Source organism: Zonotrichia leucophrys, chromosome Z (genome assembly GCF_028769735.1).
Source record: "Zonotrichia leucophrys gambelii isolate GWCS_2022_RI chromosome Z, RI_Zleu_2.0, whole genome shotgun sequence".
NCBI lineage: Eukaryota > Metazoa > Chordata > Aves > Passeriformes > Passerellidae > Zonotrichia > Zonotrichia leucophrys.
In genome coordinates this window covers 7,556,541-7,572,459 of record NC_088200.1, presented here as the reverse complement: position 1 = coordinate 7,572,459, position 15,919 = coordinate 7,556,541, and the positions used below count along the sequence as shown (strand labels likewise).

At 45.4% G+C, this 15,919-nt stretch overlaps 1 protein-coding gene across 1 annotated transcript; it reads left to right on the top strand.

Moving 5' to 3' along the window:
* Positions 1-918: 918 nt before the first annotated feature.
* Positions 919-14,897, top strand: LOC135459513 (aquaporin-3-like). Its single transcript, XM_064735650.1, has 6 exons — positions 919-1,142; positions 9,850-9,976; positions 10,144-10,281; positions 11,612-11,730; positions 12,495-12,712; positions 13,388-14,897. Exons 1-6 carry the CDS (start codon positions 1,035-1,037, stop codon positions 13,560-13,562), a joined length of 885 nt encoding a protein of 294 aa, XP_064591720.1. The 5' UTR covers positions 919-1,034; the 3' UTR covers positions 13,563-14,897.
* The last annotated feature ends 1,022 nt before the right edge of the window (positions 14,898-15,919 follow it).

Below are 15,919 nucleotides of genomic sequence, written 5' to 3'. Positions count from 1 at the left end.
TCAAGGGGGTCCCATTTAGTCCTGCAAATTCAGCCCTGCAGCTCTGCATCAAGGCCTGGTGAGTCAAGGAGCCCAGGGAATTTTTACTACTCACTTAACAAAAACCAGATGCCATGAGCTGCACACGTCCTGTTAGCAGTCCTCACCTCAGATGGTACAGACTGGGACTGCTTTCATCTTGTGGAATAATCCTAGAGTGTTACAGGATGTTACTGACAATGAAAAGGCAGCAAGGGCTGTTTCCTGTGTGGCTCGGTAAGTCTGTGGTTCTGTGATGGGAGCTGGCTCTGCACTGGGAGCCTCGCGTCTTTTCTTTACAGCTTTCAGAGGGATTGGGCTGCCAGGGCTCTCCCAAAGCTCTGGGAGGGTGAGATAAGTTGTAATGACACAAAAGAATTTGGACTCAAATGTAGAATTCCATGGAAAGAGGCTTGGTCTTGTTCACAGTACCAGCTTCAGCTGGGTAAGTGCTGGAGCTCAGGAGAGCCTCAGACTTAGTTGTAGGGGTTAAAACCCTTCTGCTTCCCAATTTTTCTGTCAAAGCACCTGCAGCCTCTGAATCAGCACAGGAGCACACTTCACTTTACCACTCTGCAACAGCTTAGGAGGGAAGGAAATCTGAATGCAGGGTACCACGCTCACACAAATGGGTAAGGCACTGCTCAGTCTATACATTTAAGTGAAGCTGGAGAGCGGCAGATATGGCCCTGCATTTTAGCTGGTGGTGAAAACAGCAGTGGCTTCAGCAGGACGCATTTAATTCCTTCTTCCTATGAAGCTCCTGAATATTTTGCTCACCTATGCAAGCAATAAGGAAAATGAAAAAAACCACCCACGCTGTCCCGTGCTGAAAAGCAGGAAAAAAAAGTTGGGTTTGAAGAGCGGGTGGAAGGGGTGTGGTTACCCAGGAGGTGTGTCAGGCATCGATGAACTTATTTATAAGCAAAGGCAGCTGTGCTGGAGAGGAAACTTTGCTGAGGCTTTGTCAGCTGCTGCTGTTCCCCTGACACCACCTGAGAAGCACCTCTGCTGCGATGGGGAGGCAAAAGGACATTCTTGCTACCATTGAGGAGCACCTGAGGATCAGAAACAAATTAGTGCGGCAAGCGCTGGCTGAGTGCTTGGGGACGCTGATCCTGGTGGTGAGCGGGGGCTGTAGTGTGGGATGCTCTCTGACCTGTGGGATTGGGGGAAGCTGTCCTGGTGAAGGGGCTGCGTTGCTGCCAGGGTTTGCATTGGGAATGAGCCCAGCTCTGGTGCAGCCTGCTGTAAGGGGTCTGGAGGACAGTCCCCGTGCGCAGGGAAAAAATTCATGCGTATTGCTTAAGGGTGGACGCTGGGGTTTCTAACAAAATGTGGGCTCTGAAGAGTTTGTTGAGTGTGTGGAAGCTTCTGTGTATCTGTGAAGTGCAGGGAGCAAAACAGTTCTGTGTAAGCAGCAAGTGTTTTGCTAGAGATCATGCAAAACTTCCTTTCTGTCCGCCTTAGGATATTTTCTTGGCTCTGAAACACCGCAACTGTTATCACCCGAGGAAGTGAAAGGCATTTTTGTTTCTTTTCACTTAACTTTCCCCATGCATCCCATCTTGAAGAAGTAGCCAGAATTTTAGCTGTTGCAGTGTCCTTCTGCTGCCAGCCGCTGATTCCCCAGGGGCTTGTCAGTGGGGCTGCACGATACCATGGCAGCTCCTGCTGGGACCTGGTGCTTGCTATCAGCCACTGTGCCTTTCAGTGGCCAATGGAGATAAAACTCTTCTGCCTGTTCTAGTGCTCAGTTTCAAAATTGGTGGAATATAAGGCATAAAACAGGAAAAATGCGTGTCTAATGCCTGGAGTTGCAAATTGCGGCTGCAATTTGCTTTAGAGTTATAGGCATATATGGACAGCTAGGTGAGTTGTGCATGAGCTGTGTGGAGTAAATGTTGGTGTAGACGAACGGTGGCAGGGATATCTGGCTTAGAGCACCTGCATCTGAAAATGCAGGACTGCCCAGTTGGCCACAGGTTTGATGCAGATATACTGAGGCAGAAATGAGTTGGAGTTCACACAGTGAATATCTGCAGGTACAGGTTCCTCTGAGGTGGTGTAAATCCAGAGCAATCCTGAAGGTTTCAGTGGAGTGACTGTGGGTTTACACCTCTTTGTAACTGGTGGCTGAACTGCTTGGAGAGAAATCTAAGGGTTGGAAGAGTTGAAGGCAGAGGAAGACTTGATGAAGCCCTTGGGGAACAACAGAAAAAGACTGACACAATTATATGCTCTCATAAATAATTTTTTTTTTTTTGATGATGAAGAGAGCATTTTGAAATTCTTCTATGGCAGCTTAGGGGACTCTGCTAAGACTGTGTAAGAGAAAGCAGCTTTGTATGGTGCAATGCTTTTATTGTCAGAGTGACCCAGCTTTGGTGATTTGCAAACAAGTCCTGTTGATTTTTCCAGGAAGGGTTGTTTGGAATTAAGGTGGGTAGAAGGTGATAGGAAAGTGATTAACAGTTAGAAGATTGCTGTCTATTAATCACTGATGTTGCTGCTGTTGGTCTCAGGATTGAAACAAGGTAAGTCTTGTAGTGGACTAATGCCTCCTGATAGCAAATCTAATATTGCTGAGAAACAAGACAAGCCTTTGGCCATTTGGATCTGAGCTTTCAGAAGGGCTCATGATCCAAACCCCATTAGTCCATCCTCTGTCCGTAACAGTTGGCACAACAGAGACTACATTTCCTTACACCTTGCCTCTCCAGGCAGAGAGGCATTGGGATCTGCTCAGAGCTTGAGCAAGGGTTTGGTCTAAAATCATAAGCAGCCTCCAAAATGCCAGGGGCAATGGGCACCCACCAGCCACGCTGGACACTGCATTGGCAGAAGTGGGCATCACACACCTTGTCCTCAGGAGCATCAAACCTGCTCTGTTGCAGTGTGTGTGTGTCTAAGCTTACAGGCTGAGCCTTCACAGTGTTCAGGAGCTCCTGAACTGGTTTTAGAGGCACACTCAACTCCGTAACTCCATCCTGTAGGAGTCAAACTCACTCAGGATCTCCTGCTGCAGCTCTGCAGTGGACAGAGTGCTGAGGGCTTTCTGTGACCATGTGAGAGAAAAGGAAAAGTCCCAAACTCACTGAATGCTCTTGCATGGTCAGAAGTCCAAAACAGGCTGCACCAGAGGAAAGTGGGTTCCAGGACTACAAGCTTGCAATATCCAAGCTAGTCAATCCCTTTCCAACTTTGTGATGTCTCAGCCTATTTGTCTTAGCAAAGGGAAACTTGCAGTTTTTTCTTTATTTCCACCCTGATTCCTTTTAATAGTTTTATTGTGTCATCTACATGGAATAGAAAGGGTCTTGAAGGTGAATTCCTTCCCCTTTCAGTTGGCCTGGACAATTGTTTGAGTTGGATTTTCTCCCAAGACAGAAATTGTCATTTTGTAGCTTGCAAAAGTCCCTGCTGCCCACTCTGCCAGCAGGTTGAGCTGTGTGTGTGCCTTTAGAGGGATTGTACCCCAGTAAATATCTGTTTTGGGCTTCACAGTAAAATGCCTGAAGAAAGACCTGAAACCATGAAAATTTTCTTCATGGTAGATGGAGTTGACTAAACACAAATATGTTTGAATAAAATACTATCAGGAATGGATTTAAGGTTAGATGATGTTCACACTGAAATCAACTTCCTGAGCCCCAAGGAGGGAGATGGCTTAAACTTTGCGGCTTACTTTAAAAATTTCACTGTGTAATGTAAAACTTGTCCCACTGTGGATATTGGCACTGCTTCAGCTTCTTCCCTCCTCCCTTCCACTCGCATAATGACTGCAGCTCTTTTAAACTCTTCTAGACAAAACCTAGACTGAAGATCCCTACATAGTGTTGCTGCCTGTAAGAATGAACCTAGTGCTTATTTTATTTTTCTCATTTTTTAAAAGAGATGGTGAAGGTAGAATCATCGAATGGTTTGAGCTGGAAAGGACTGTTTGAATAGTGCCTCTTTCTTTTAAGATAAGAAAAACAATCCAGCTAAGGCAGCCAAGCCCTGAAGAATGCCAGGGCAAGTTGCTGTCTACTTCCAAGCCACTTTTGCTGTGAGGAGCACCTTGCATAACTTTTATTTAATTTGTGGGTGGTGTCTCTATTGTTGCAAAAATAGTAATGCTGATTCTACATACATCTCCTTTGATACTTAAATTGGCATTTCCCCTCTTCAAAATTCACTCTCTGAGTAGCACTTTAAGCTTGAGCTTAATGCCTGTGTTGGAAGCACCGCTTGCTGGCAATCGTTAAGCACTACAAACGCCAAAAGCATTTTCCCAGTCCCTTGCTGTTTGTGTTATTACTGTAGCAACCCACTAAAGCCAGATTTCCATGGTGGGTCTCCGTGCCTCTCTTAAGGCTCGGTCTGTTTGCCTTGCTCTGCTGGCTGTAAATACCAAACCTGGCTCTGTTTGTCCTTTACATTTGCAGAAGAAGTAATGTGCTGATTATGACTGATTTCCGAGTGGGACTCACTGTGAATCACTGCTGTAGAGGCACAAAGAAAGAACAAAACAGCTCCTAATTGCTTTTCAATTGTTGCTGCCTTGACTTTGTGGCTAGGTGGTAGCTTTTTGGGGTATGACCACAGAAACAAAAATGGCTAAGTGGTTTGGATGACTAAAGCAAGGGGAGCTTCACCTCGTGAGATGACCACAGCGAGGGGAGCCCCACTGAGGTGCTGGCAATTTCAAAGCTGCTGCTCATCCCACAACTGTCTGGGACAGCACAGTGGTTCCCACAGTTGCTGTTTATTTGGGTTGGTTTGCTTAAACCCAGCTTGTCACATCTGGAAAATGTAATTAAAAAAAAAAATTAAAGTTCTTTTCTTGGTTAATGCTTTGCTAGGCTATAAAAGGGAGTGGAAATCCTTGCTGTAAGCAAATTGAGTGCTGCTGATTCTTCCTGGCAAAGGAGGACCTGGTGGGCCCTGTGCTGCTGGGTGTGCGGACACGGGCAGTGGCAGTGCTGCTGCTTTCCCTCAGCCCTTCCACAGAAGGGATTGAAGCTCTTCACTGACTGTCCAAAACTGTCCCTTCTTGCTGTCTCTCTCCAGAAGCAAGACATTTCTCCTTCCTACGAACAGGACAGCTTGGGCACTAAGACTTTCCCTTGGTGGGAAGGCATCTTTTCCCCAGGAGTGCCCAACCTTGTGACCAAGCCCCCACCAGACGCACTGGTCTTTCTAGTGGCTGAAACCTCTTGTAGGGGACATCAGAACAAATGCTTTTCCTTCTGTGCATGGGTGAACAAGCTAAACCAGTGAATTTCATCCCTAATGCCCAACTCCTCTGCTGAAGGTCGCTCAGGTTTCTTGAGCTGAGGGAGGCTCATGTCTCCAGCTTTGTCCAATGTTTTTTATAGCATGTGATGTATGTGGGGTGCAGTTTTGCTTAGAGTCTCTCATCTCTCCGGCCCTGCAGCCCTGGCTTGGCTCTGGTTCAGTGGGTGGTGCACCAAGAGCTGTAACATAACAGACCATCTGCTGCTGCCCTTCCTGCAGGGCTGCTTCTGAACAGGCTGCCTCCAGCTGTGCTGGACAAGAAACTGGGCTCTGGGGTCTGAGGTTTCTCCTGGCTTTGCAAATTGAGAATGATGACCAGCCTGGTTGTTTGAGAGATGCTTTGAGGAAAAGCATGAAGGATAGTGCTCCTTTCATTGTCTTTCTGTCTGGTGGAGGCTATCCTGCCGTGTGAGCTGCGGAGTTCAAGATCTCTGCATGCTGCTCTTGCTCCCTGCCTTCTCCCTATGAAGAGTGGTATCCTCTGTGTGTTCAAAACTTAAAATCATCCCTCAGTATCTCTGGGTTTCCTCCTTCAAAGCATACTCATGGTCTGACTGCATCTTCTGGCATCTTCCCCATTAACCAGAGAACATCAAGGGCTGACCAGTCTTTCCCATCCACCAGGGTGATTAGGGTAGATTTACAGTAGGCTTCTTGCCTAATCCCTGCTTTATTTGCTGGCAGAAGAGCTGTAATTCAGGTAATTGCACTCCTCCTGGTCTATGCCAGCAAAGCTTTCCCACCTACATTTAGAGACCTGTCTGAAGTAGAAGAGCAAATGCTCCCAGGCCTTTTGTGTTGCACATTAAGGTGTAAAAAAGCACTGGCAAAGAAAGGAGGGGACAAGAAAGGAAAGAAACCTGGCTCTTGTGCAGGGGAGTTCTGAGCACCGTGTGTGAAGCTCACATATGAATCAGTTTTCCTCAAGGTCTGCCTAAATAGACTGCCTTCAGTAGCCTTGTTTCTGCATAAGCTATTGTGACTTTTTAACCTCCATGACTCTTTCCTACCAGCCCCTACTGGCTACAGGGCTTCCATGTGTTCAGACATTGAGATGGGATGTTTTTGTCTTGAGTGATTGAGACAGGATGTTTTTATCTTGAGGGACAAAGCCAGCTGCTCAGTCTCCAAACATGCCCTGGACACAGGGAGCTCACGGTTTCCCGAGCGTGAGGTATCCCCTGCAATGTGCTACCTTTTCCCATTATTTGCTCCTGCTTCTGGCTGGTGCCTCCTTTGTTCTTTTCCCCTCTGGAGTCTGGCAGCCTTGCCACTCCTGAGCCCATTCCTGCAGAGCAAGGATTTAGCCCTTTTTCACAGTGCAAGAAGCTGAATCACCCCATGAGCGGTAGGATGCCTCCCTGTTAGATTTGCTGGAGTCAGTAAGATGGAATTAGGGAGCAGGCTTCCATTAACCTGGTTAATGGCTGCATTGACTCCAATTCGTTGGAGAGCAGGTTTAACACATCGGAGTGATGCTTTATTGCAAGTGTTTTATGAGCACTTTAAAACCACTTTTGGACTTGGCTAGTATTGTGGGTGTGTAACAGTCGACTGCTGCACCTACTGTCACGGGAGGTGCTAACTTGGGTTTCTGTTGGCTGGACATTCTTCCAGAAGTGTTTTTTTTACACAAAACCAGAACCAAAATACACCTCCCCCCACAAAACCAAAGCCAAACAAATGAAAAAGCAAAACAAAAATCCAACAAATGCAAATGAAAAACAAAACCACAAAACAAAATGCTGTGGGAGGCAGGTTATTAAAATCAAAAGAATGGGGTGTGATCTCCCCTTAGGTGTGCACCACTGTCCCTGACTACAGAGATAAAATATTTGCTAAGAAGTCTTACATACATTTCATGAACTAAAAAGACTGGGAAAAATGTTGAATTTCTTTTATTTGACCTTCCTGGCCGTTCAACCCAAGCTGGATGCTCCTGAAGAGCTCTCTGTGAGCAGTGGACAAAAAAAACCTATAAAATGAAAGCTGAGATTCTCTGGTCTCATCTGATCTGGGAAAAGGAATTGGAAGGAAAACTTGCAAAGAGCAGAAGTGAAAGGGGTGTGATTAAAAATTGTATTAGCTACTACCACAACAAAACTCTGTAGTGTCAAGGTACTTGCCACAAAAGTCTGGGTGAGCATGACTTGAACTGATTCCTTGAAGTCAAATGCCATGGAGGGATGTCATGCATGACACTGTGTTTGTGTGTTTAGTGGACTCCACTGGTGCAGGATGGAATTGAACACATGTATATCAAAGTTCAAACCTGTCCCTAAGTACCACTGCACTCTTTTTATCTGCTGAGGGTTAAGTTTTCTACTGTTACGCTGAATTAAGCCAAATAATGCCCATGGCTCATCTGATAAACAGCTGTAAAGGTCCTGTGGAGTGGCTCCGGGGTGTTTTTGCATGGCCCATAGACTCCCTTCTGAGGAAAAGCTGGAGAACTACTGCCAGGTGTAGGATGGAGGAGAGGAGGATGGGGAATGACCTCCTGAGATAACCTCTTGAGAAAGGGCAGACCTGGCATTCCTCCAGCTCCAGGGAAGACCTTTGCAGGTGATCAGGGAGGTGGAAAAATTTTACTCCTTGGTTTCTGCAGCCAAAAGGTATGTGCATAACCATGCACCAGCCACCTGCAGGACTGCCAGCTCTTACAGAGTGAATAACACAAATACCTTCATCACCATGGATCACCGGGGGTAAGCTCCTCCAAACTCAGGCTTTGTGGGCTTGTCCCCTGCCTGGTCAGAATAATGTTCTGTGTGGCCTTTGAGAGGCAAACACCATGGCCACGTACTCTCTGAAATCTCTCCAAAGCTTGGTGGGGCTTGTTTGGGGAAAGGGAGAAACAGGATTCACCCTGGCTTTTAGCCTGTAATTATTTGCTCAGTTGGAGCTGTGCATCCCTTGGTGGTTTGGGCATAGCTATTTCTGTTTGCTGCCAATAAACAAATCCCTTCTGCCTTTGTCTTGGAGTCTCCTCTGCCATGGTTTCCCAGCTGGGTAAGGACATTGTAGGGGCTGTTCTGGCTGCACCCAGCAGAGAGCAGTGCTGGCTATCCCTCCCACACCAACGAGTTCAGCAGGTTCCTTTATTCCTTTTACACAAGGCCCTTGTGTTGGGCACCTGGTTCCTTGTCAAGAGGCACTTATTTACAGTGTCCACCTCATGAATCAGCCTGCAGCCTACCTGGCTGCTCCTTTCCAAGCAAGCTGAGTGCACCTTTTGCTTTGTTATCAATTCTTCAGTTGTCAAGGGTACGGGAGGAGGTGAGTTACATTTGTTTTGTCTTTGCCTCTGATTTGGATTGTGTGTTGCTCAATGGGCATGACCAGTGTTGGCTGAAGAATAGACAACAGCAAACCTGACCACCTTGGTGCCTGTTTGGTGGCTTATCCTGTAGGAGTCGATACCACCTCTGTGGCAGTTGAGTAATTCTGGGATGATGGAGTTACGGAAGTAGAAAGTCTTTGTGGGGGCGTAGTTGTGGATATGTGGTCAGAAGAAATAAGTCAAGCCTTGATCCCTAGATTTGAGCATCTCATGAGCAGGCTGTAATCTCTGTCCTAGTTTAGGCATCCTCTCAGTACCTGCTAATGTGGTAATTCCAAGTGATAATACACCAAGGGTCAGTTCAGGTGGAGCCAGTGGGAGATAGAAGCATACAGATGATCAGGTTTAGAGCTCTTTAAATTACATGTTGCATAGTGGAAAGACTTGCCAAGACAGAAAGCCTGCAGCTGGATGACTGAGGGACCGAATTACTCAGGGAAACTGATTTGAGTTGTGAGGGTGAGCATAGGAATGAGGGCTTTTAGGTGCAGTTGGGAAGAGAAGTTGGAATGAATATCTTAAGGCAAGACCTTCCTTAGCTACTAGAAAACAGTTTTATCATCCAAAATAAACAACTTTTGTCTGACAGAGTGTTTGGTTTGCTGCACTCCTGATCTTGGACAGAAGACAAAGACTGGACGTGTTGGTGGCCTCTCTTGAATATGGACTTTTCTTGATGGAATCTGGAAAGAGAACTCCATGAATGTCAGACTGAATGTGGCCTTCTTCAGTCACAACTGTACTTCCAGGCATTAACAGAATTGTTCCCTACCAATCTATGTGCTACTGTGTCAAACAATTATTAGTCTTTTTAACACAATGGTACCCAGATCCCTCATTAGCATAGTTGTACTGTGAATATCTCAGACCAGGATGATGTCTGGCTCTTCCTTCTCACCTGGCATCTTAGATGCTTGAACAAAGAGTTACAGACTCCTGTAGATACATCTTGCTTTTAATTTTTGCCCTGTTTTCAGTCCATCCTGCCAGGAGATAGATTTGTCTATGCCCTTTTTTCTTCCTTCCCATCTCTAGAGATAATACATAGATACTTTGACCAAAGATAGAAGCTGTGAAGGCTTTGAGTCATGAGCGGGACTATGATGTCCCATGAAGGTGTAAGGAGACCAATTGCAGGCATTGGTCAGCAGCTGGCCCTGCTGTGAAACAGAGAGGGTAATTTCAATTTCTTTTTCTCCTCCTAGCTCTTTGGCTGTGGCTCTGTTGCACAGATCATTCTCAGCAGAGGGACCCATGGAGGTTTCCTGACTGTCAACCTGGCCTTCGGCTTCGCTGTGACACTCGGCATTTTGATCGCAGGACAGGTCTCAGGTACGTCTGGCTCCGCATGGACAGCTCCACAAGTTTCACCTGTGTCGGTTGTTGTTCAGGTTTTCCTACTACTTTTCCTGTGCGCCACTGGCATGGAAGCTAGTGCCCCTGGCACAGCTCGGGGACCTAATTGTGCCCATTAAAGTACACTAACCACCTCTCTGCAGGTGGACACCTGAACCCGGCTGTCACCTTTGCCATGTGCCTACTGGCCCGGGAGCCCTGGATCAAGCTGCCAATTTATGCCCTTGCACAAACCCTGGGGGCTTTCCTTGGAGCTGGCATTGTCTTTGGGCTGTACTATGGTAAGTGTGGAAACCCCTGTGTCTTTTTTGAGGTGAGACAACTGTGTCTGTGACTCACTGCAGGGAGGGAAGTTTTCGTATCAGACTTGCAGTGCAGTATTCCAAGAGACCTCCTTACTGTGTTTGTGGAATGGCTTTCCCATTCTCATGATGATGGGGTCAAGCCTCCTCAAAGCAATCTGAAGGCCAACAAACATTGTCAAAGTGCAAGTTTTTGTCCTTGAGTAATGAACACTGGACCTCTGGAAGGGCTCTTTTGTATCTACTGATCTTCCAGAAAAGTCAGTGCAGCACTAGCTGTGATGAAGGTTTTACATCTGTTCACTGTTCCAGAAGCATTTTCTCATTCTTGGCTTAAAAAATGAAGTCTTCACTGTGACGTTCAATGCATTGTCTGGTGTTAACTTCCAGATAATGTGACTTCTAGCAGATTTTGCTGCTTTTATCAGAGTGATTCCATACCTTGGAAAGCACCTTACAAATCCAATTCCTCATGCCTCTATTTCTCCTGTGTGCTTTTCATCATCATAGGGAGACCTTCAGTGGGCAAGAACTGAATTTTTGTGCTGGGCCTTGCTGTTCCTCAATATCAAGTGTGACATTTGGAATCAGACTTTGCCTCCCAGTTGTTTCTGGCAAGAGGAGTGATGTTCCCTGTAGCTGAGTGGAGCACCTGTTATTTCCAGCATCACTGTTATTTGCAGCTGGAGGAGGAAGCTGCCACCCCAGCACTGGCTGGAACTACTTTTCACTTTAGTAAGAAGCAAGGAGACCTTCCTTCCTCTCAGTAAATATCAGGGCAACAGTTCCACACAATTACCTTTCCAGTTCCTGGGTTGAGGCCTCCTCTTCAGAAGGGATTTAACCCCGTTTTAGCTACCTAACCCATGGAGAAGCTACATTCAGAGAGGTCTGGCTTTGTTTCCACTTACCATGAAGGAAAGATACACTGACCTAAGTTAGTTATCCAGCTTCTACACACTGGTAGGCAAGGCACTGGTGGCCCTAAAGACAACCTTGGGAGTTGTAACTTACAAAAGTGAAAAAAGCCCAAATCCTGTTTGCTGATCCATATCACTATGTCATGTTTTCACACCAAGACTGATACCACAGGTGTTTGGTTACCTTTGGGAGAGAGTTGGAGTCACCTTAGTGTTTGCTTCTTGACTCTTTCTTGATGTCTGGCAAATAATTGTTAGGAACAGGGACTAATGCCATCTGCCTCTGAGCCTGACTGGTTAAAATGCTGTGGTGGATGATGCCATTAGTTTTCCAAATAAGTGTTTGCTCTACAGCAAATGATTTTTTTTTTCTCCTTCCCTACCTCTAGATGCAATCTGGGCTTTTGACAGTAACAGGCTCACTGTTACAGGACAGAATGCCACTGCTGGTATTTTTGCCACCTACCCATCTGAGCATCTGAATGTTGTGAATGGCTTCTTTGACCAGGTGAGAGGGCGCTGGGAGGATGAAAGTGCATTTGAAGAGGAATCTTTTGGGTGGGTCTGGGCCTCACCTTTAGTTAGAAAATGAATTGCAATTTAAAGATAAGGTATCCAGAAAGGTTTTTTTGGAGTTGACACAGGTATCTCTTTCTGGCCCTGCTCTTCCTATGGGCTAGTTGACACTAGCCCATAGGAAGAGCAGGGCCAGAAAGGACCTTACAGCCAGAAGGCTTGTGCCAAGGCATTAACAAGTGTCACAGCACTGGTCAGGACACCAGAGAAAACAATGCAATTTGTCACAGTCCCTGAAGAGCCATAGTGTGAGGAATGATAGCTCTTCCTCCCTCTCACTCTGGTACTGTGGTTGTGGCACAATTCAGAGGTCAGCTGGGTATGGGGTGGTGGTTGCTGTTGAATGTGACTGTCTTCTAAACTTGCCATCAACCACAAAAGGGACAGCTTCTACCCAGCCAGGTCATGTGGAAAGGAGGTTTAGGAAGATGTTTCCAGCTTTTCTGGCTGTCTAAACAGCTATTCATAACACTTCTGGGGGTAGGGAGAAAGGTTTGATTGAGGTTCTGGGTTGCCATAATCTCAAGAGAGGAGCTCCACTCTTTTATTCCTATGGCTGCTGTGGTCTGATAGTGTTGTGGGGTGACTTGGTGCACCTCTTCCTTTTAAGAGAATTACATCCCAGAGGAGTTAAATAACTTGGTTAGAAGACTAATCTGGATTAAATTCTTGTTTTCCTTCCCCATCCCTCTCCAGTTCATTGGCACTGCCTCCCTGATTGTTTGTGTCTTGGCGATTGTTGATCCCTACAACAACCCCGTCCCCACCGGGCTAGAGGCCTTCACAGTTGGTTTTGTTGTCCTTGTTATTGGAACCTCCATGGGCTTCAACTCTGGCTATGCTGTCAACCCTGCCAGGGACTTTGGGCCTCGTCTCTTCACAGCCATTGCTGGCTGGGGCATGGAAGTGTTCCGGTAAGTGCTTGACGACAAATACCTTGATCATCAAGGGGGAATAAATTATGAATCCAAATAGATGGTAGCTTTGGCACTACAAAGAGTCTTGGCAGCACTATAAAGAGTCTTGGCAAGGTATCTTTGGATTGTCTAAATGTTGCTAAAAGATGCTGTCTGCTTTTCGGCTTCTTAAGAAATTGTGGAAGCTGGGCAGCTTCCAGTGGTGAGAGCAAATGACATTGCTGTCAAAGAGAAAAATCTCAGAGGAAATCTGAGAATTTCACTTGCACCTTGAACATGAGCACATCATGATTTTTGAATGGTAGAAAATGAGAAGTGTTTGTTATTTTTGGAGACACTTAAGAGAGCCCTGTTATCAAGGGTTGCTTTCCTCCAAGCAGTGGGAGAGAATTGTAGGTGCCCAGTGTAGGCACAACAAATGCTTCTCTCCTTTCCTGGTGGAGAGACAGTCTTGGAAGTCCTGAAAGTAGTTATTCTGAATTGCTCGTCACTGGGATTTAAAGTGTTTGTGTGTGGCAACATTTGCCTTGGAAGCTCGGCAGGTGCTGCTGTCCTGTGCAAGTGGGTGGTGATGGCTGCAGAGGGTCAGGTCCTGCAAGGCTCCAGATCCAGCAAATATCCCAATGCTTAGGCTGCTCTCCTTACCTTGTGCATTTCCTTTTTGTTTTCCAGGGTTGGTAAGCCGTCCCACTGGTGGTGGGTTCCAGTTGTGGCTCCTTTCCTTGGGGCAGTTGCGGGAGTGATTGTCTATCAGCTGACAATCGGATGTCATGACGAGCCTTCTCCCCCTGCCTCCGAGCAGGAAACAGTCAAGCTGGCCAACGTGAAGCACAAGGAGAGGGTCTGAGGAAGCTGCCACCCAGATCTGGTAGGTACTCATTACTCAGGACTGCAGCTGGCAAAAAGGAGAAGTTAAGAAGAGCTTCAAGAACAACAGGAAGAGTTTTTTACCTGTCTAGCATTTTTTTGGTTTTTTTGTATATCCCTGACATATTTGCTTTTGACATTTCCCTGTAAGCCTTCCTCCAAATGCAGTATCACGTAATCTTTTCCTAATAGAAGGGGATTGAGGACTGTAGGAGTCAGGAGAGAAGTGGGCATTGTTGTCCAACACAAATTGGGTGTTCAGGAATTTGAAGCTCTTTTGAGCTGTGTTGCTGACATTGCTTGTAACCTTGGCATACTGCTTCCCTTCAAACCTGCGTTCCAATCTGTAGAATGGGGATCATGCAAAACTTAAATTGTTTTGCTGGCATGGATTGGAACCTCCTACATCCTGGAGGAAATTTGCCTGTGATTCTGTGGATCAAATTCTGCTTGATGTTGCTCTAAAGTTAAAGTCAGTGCCTTGACACCAGGAATTAACTAGTCTAGACGATTTTTATTAGCCAAACTTTCATATCTCTTATGAATTCCTAGATATTGATCCATAATGTCAGTGCAGAATGTAAGAATGCATTGGATTTTCATTTAATAGTAAGACAAAATGTTTACAAACAAGCACATCCTGGTGTTACAATAAAAAATTTTAGTATTGCCATCTCATAGAGGATCACATGTAGGGAATCCTTAGTTTAACCAGGGCTAATCTGGACAAAAAGCTTGGCTCCCAGAAGCAGCTTTTCTAATTAATCAGCTTTGTATATAAACTGCAAGCAGCTAATAGCCAAGATCCATTGGAAACACAGTGTTGCTTAAGTTGCGTGTGTTCACGTAAATTTTACAGTGGTGTTGTTGGGGGTTTATTTTTGTTGTTTTAGTAGATTTATATATAAATATATATACTTCTTGAAGCTGTTACTAAATACCAAGGTTGGGATGAGTTCATATAGAGATGTACGGGAACTGCCGATTCTCTGTCAGCTTTGAGATAATTTTGGGTTTTGCTGGGATGCTCTTGGATTATGGAATTGGGGTTTGTAGAGCACCTCCTTTTCTACCTTGCAGAATAAGTGGGATATCCCCGGTACTCATGGCTGAGGGACTGAGGTCAGGCACCTCCTGTACTAGCAGTACTGGCATCTCAGGGGATCTCTGGCTCTCCCAATGCCATATTATTACAAAGTATTTGAAAAAAAGCTTTATTGGTTGTGAAAGAATTTGGAAGTCCCATGCATTAGAGAAACTTGTTCAAAGCCTATTTCTTTAATGTGTGAATTCATTAAAAATGTATCTTTGTACACATTTCCAGTCAGTAAAAGGATGTATTCTTTTTGTTTTCCTTTTTAAAAAAATAAAAGGTCAATACCCACAATGAAAAATGCTAGTGTTGCTTGTATTTTTAAGTAGCTGTCAGCAAACTTCACCATGGAAAGGAAGTCATCTATAGCAATAGCTTCCTCAAGCCCTTTTCCTCTTCAGCCTGAGCAAAGGGGAATTAACCCTTTCAGGCAGTACATCTACATGCTCCACTTGTATTTTATGCCTTTCCCTTTCGGGGTGTGATTTTGAGGCATGTGGAGTAGCTGTGCTCCGTATAGTGACCAAGGTATGGGCTGGGGATGAGATTGTCCTGCTGTCAGGCATCTTATTCTTACAGCAAAAAAAACACTGGGTAAGTATTTGTCCTTCACTCTTTGTACAATTTAAATTCCCTTACTCTTCTTTCACTTAACAAAGTTCTGAATGTAGAATCCTACTCTGCCTTCATCTCCTGTCCAGCTCCATCTAGCATATTACATGAATCAACTTTATTTTTCTGTAGCTGTGCCAGGCAAGGAAAAGTACAACAGACCTGAACACAATGCTCACAGAATAAGACAAGCAACTTACCTATAAATAAAATTCTTGTTGCTCTTTGGCTGCTGTGTGTAGTGCTGTATTTTTCCTGTATTAATTGTGCTGCCTTAAAATAACTCCTCACTTCCCACATGATGCCATATGAAGAATTCAGTGAGGTCTGGATGAATGTGGTTTCCGACAATTCACCAGCTAGGAATCAAATGGCTTTTGGAAAGAAATTTCCCAGGTTTGTTTGATTTACTCTATGTGCGGACAGCATGTTTTTTTTTTTAATTTCTAACATGGAAATTTATCCCTCAAACTCTATGTAGCAGCTGTGTATATTGCTGTGATCAACTAACACAGCTGCAGAATTCAATTCTCATTTCCCTTCAGGACTGTCTCTTTTTCTACTCTTCCACCACTTTGTATCTTCAACTATCTTGATCAATACATGAAAGTTCTGGCTGCAGATCTTAAGAC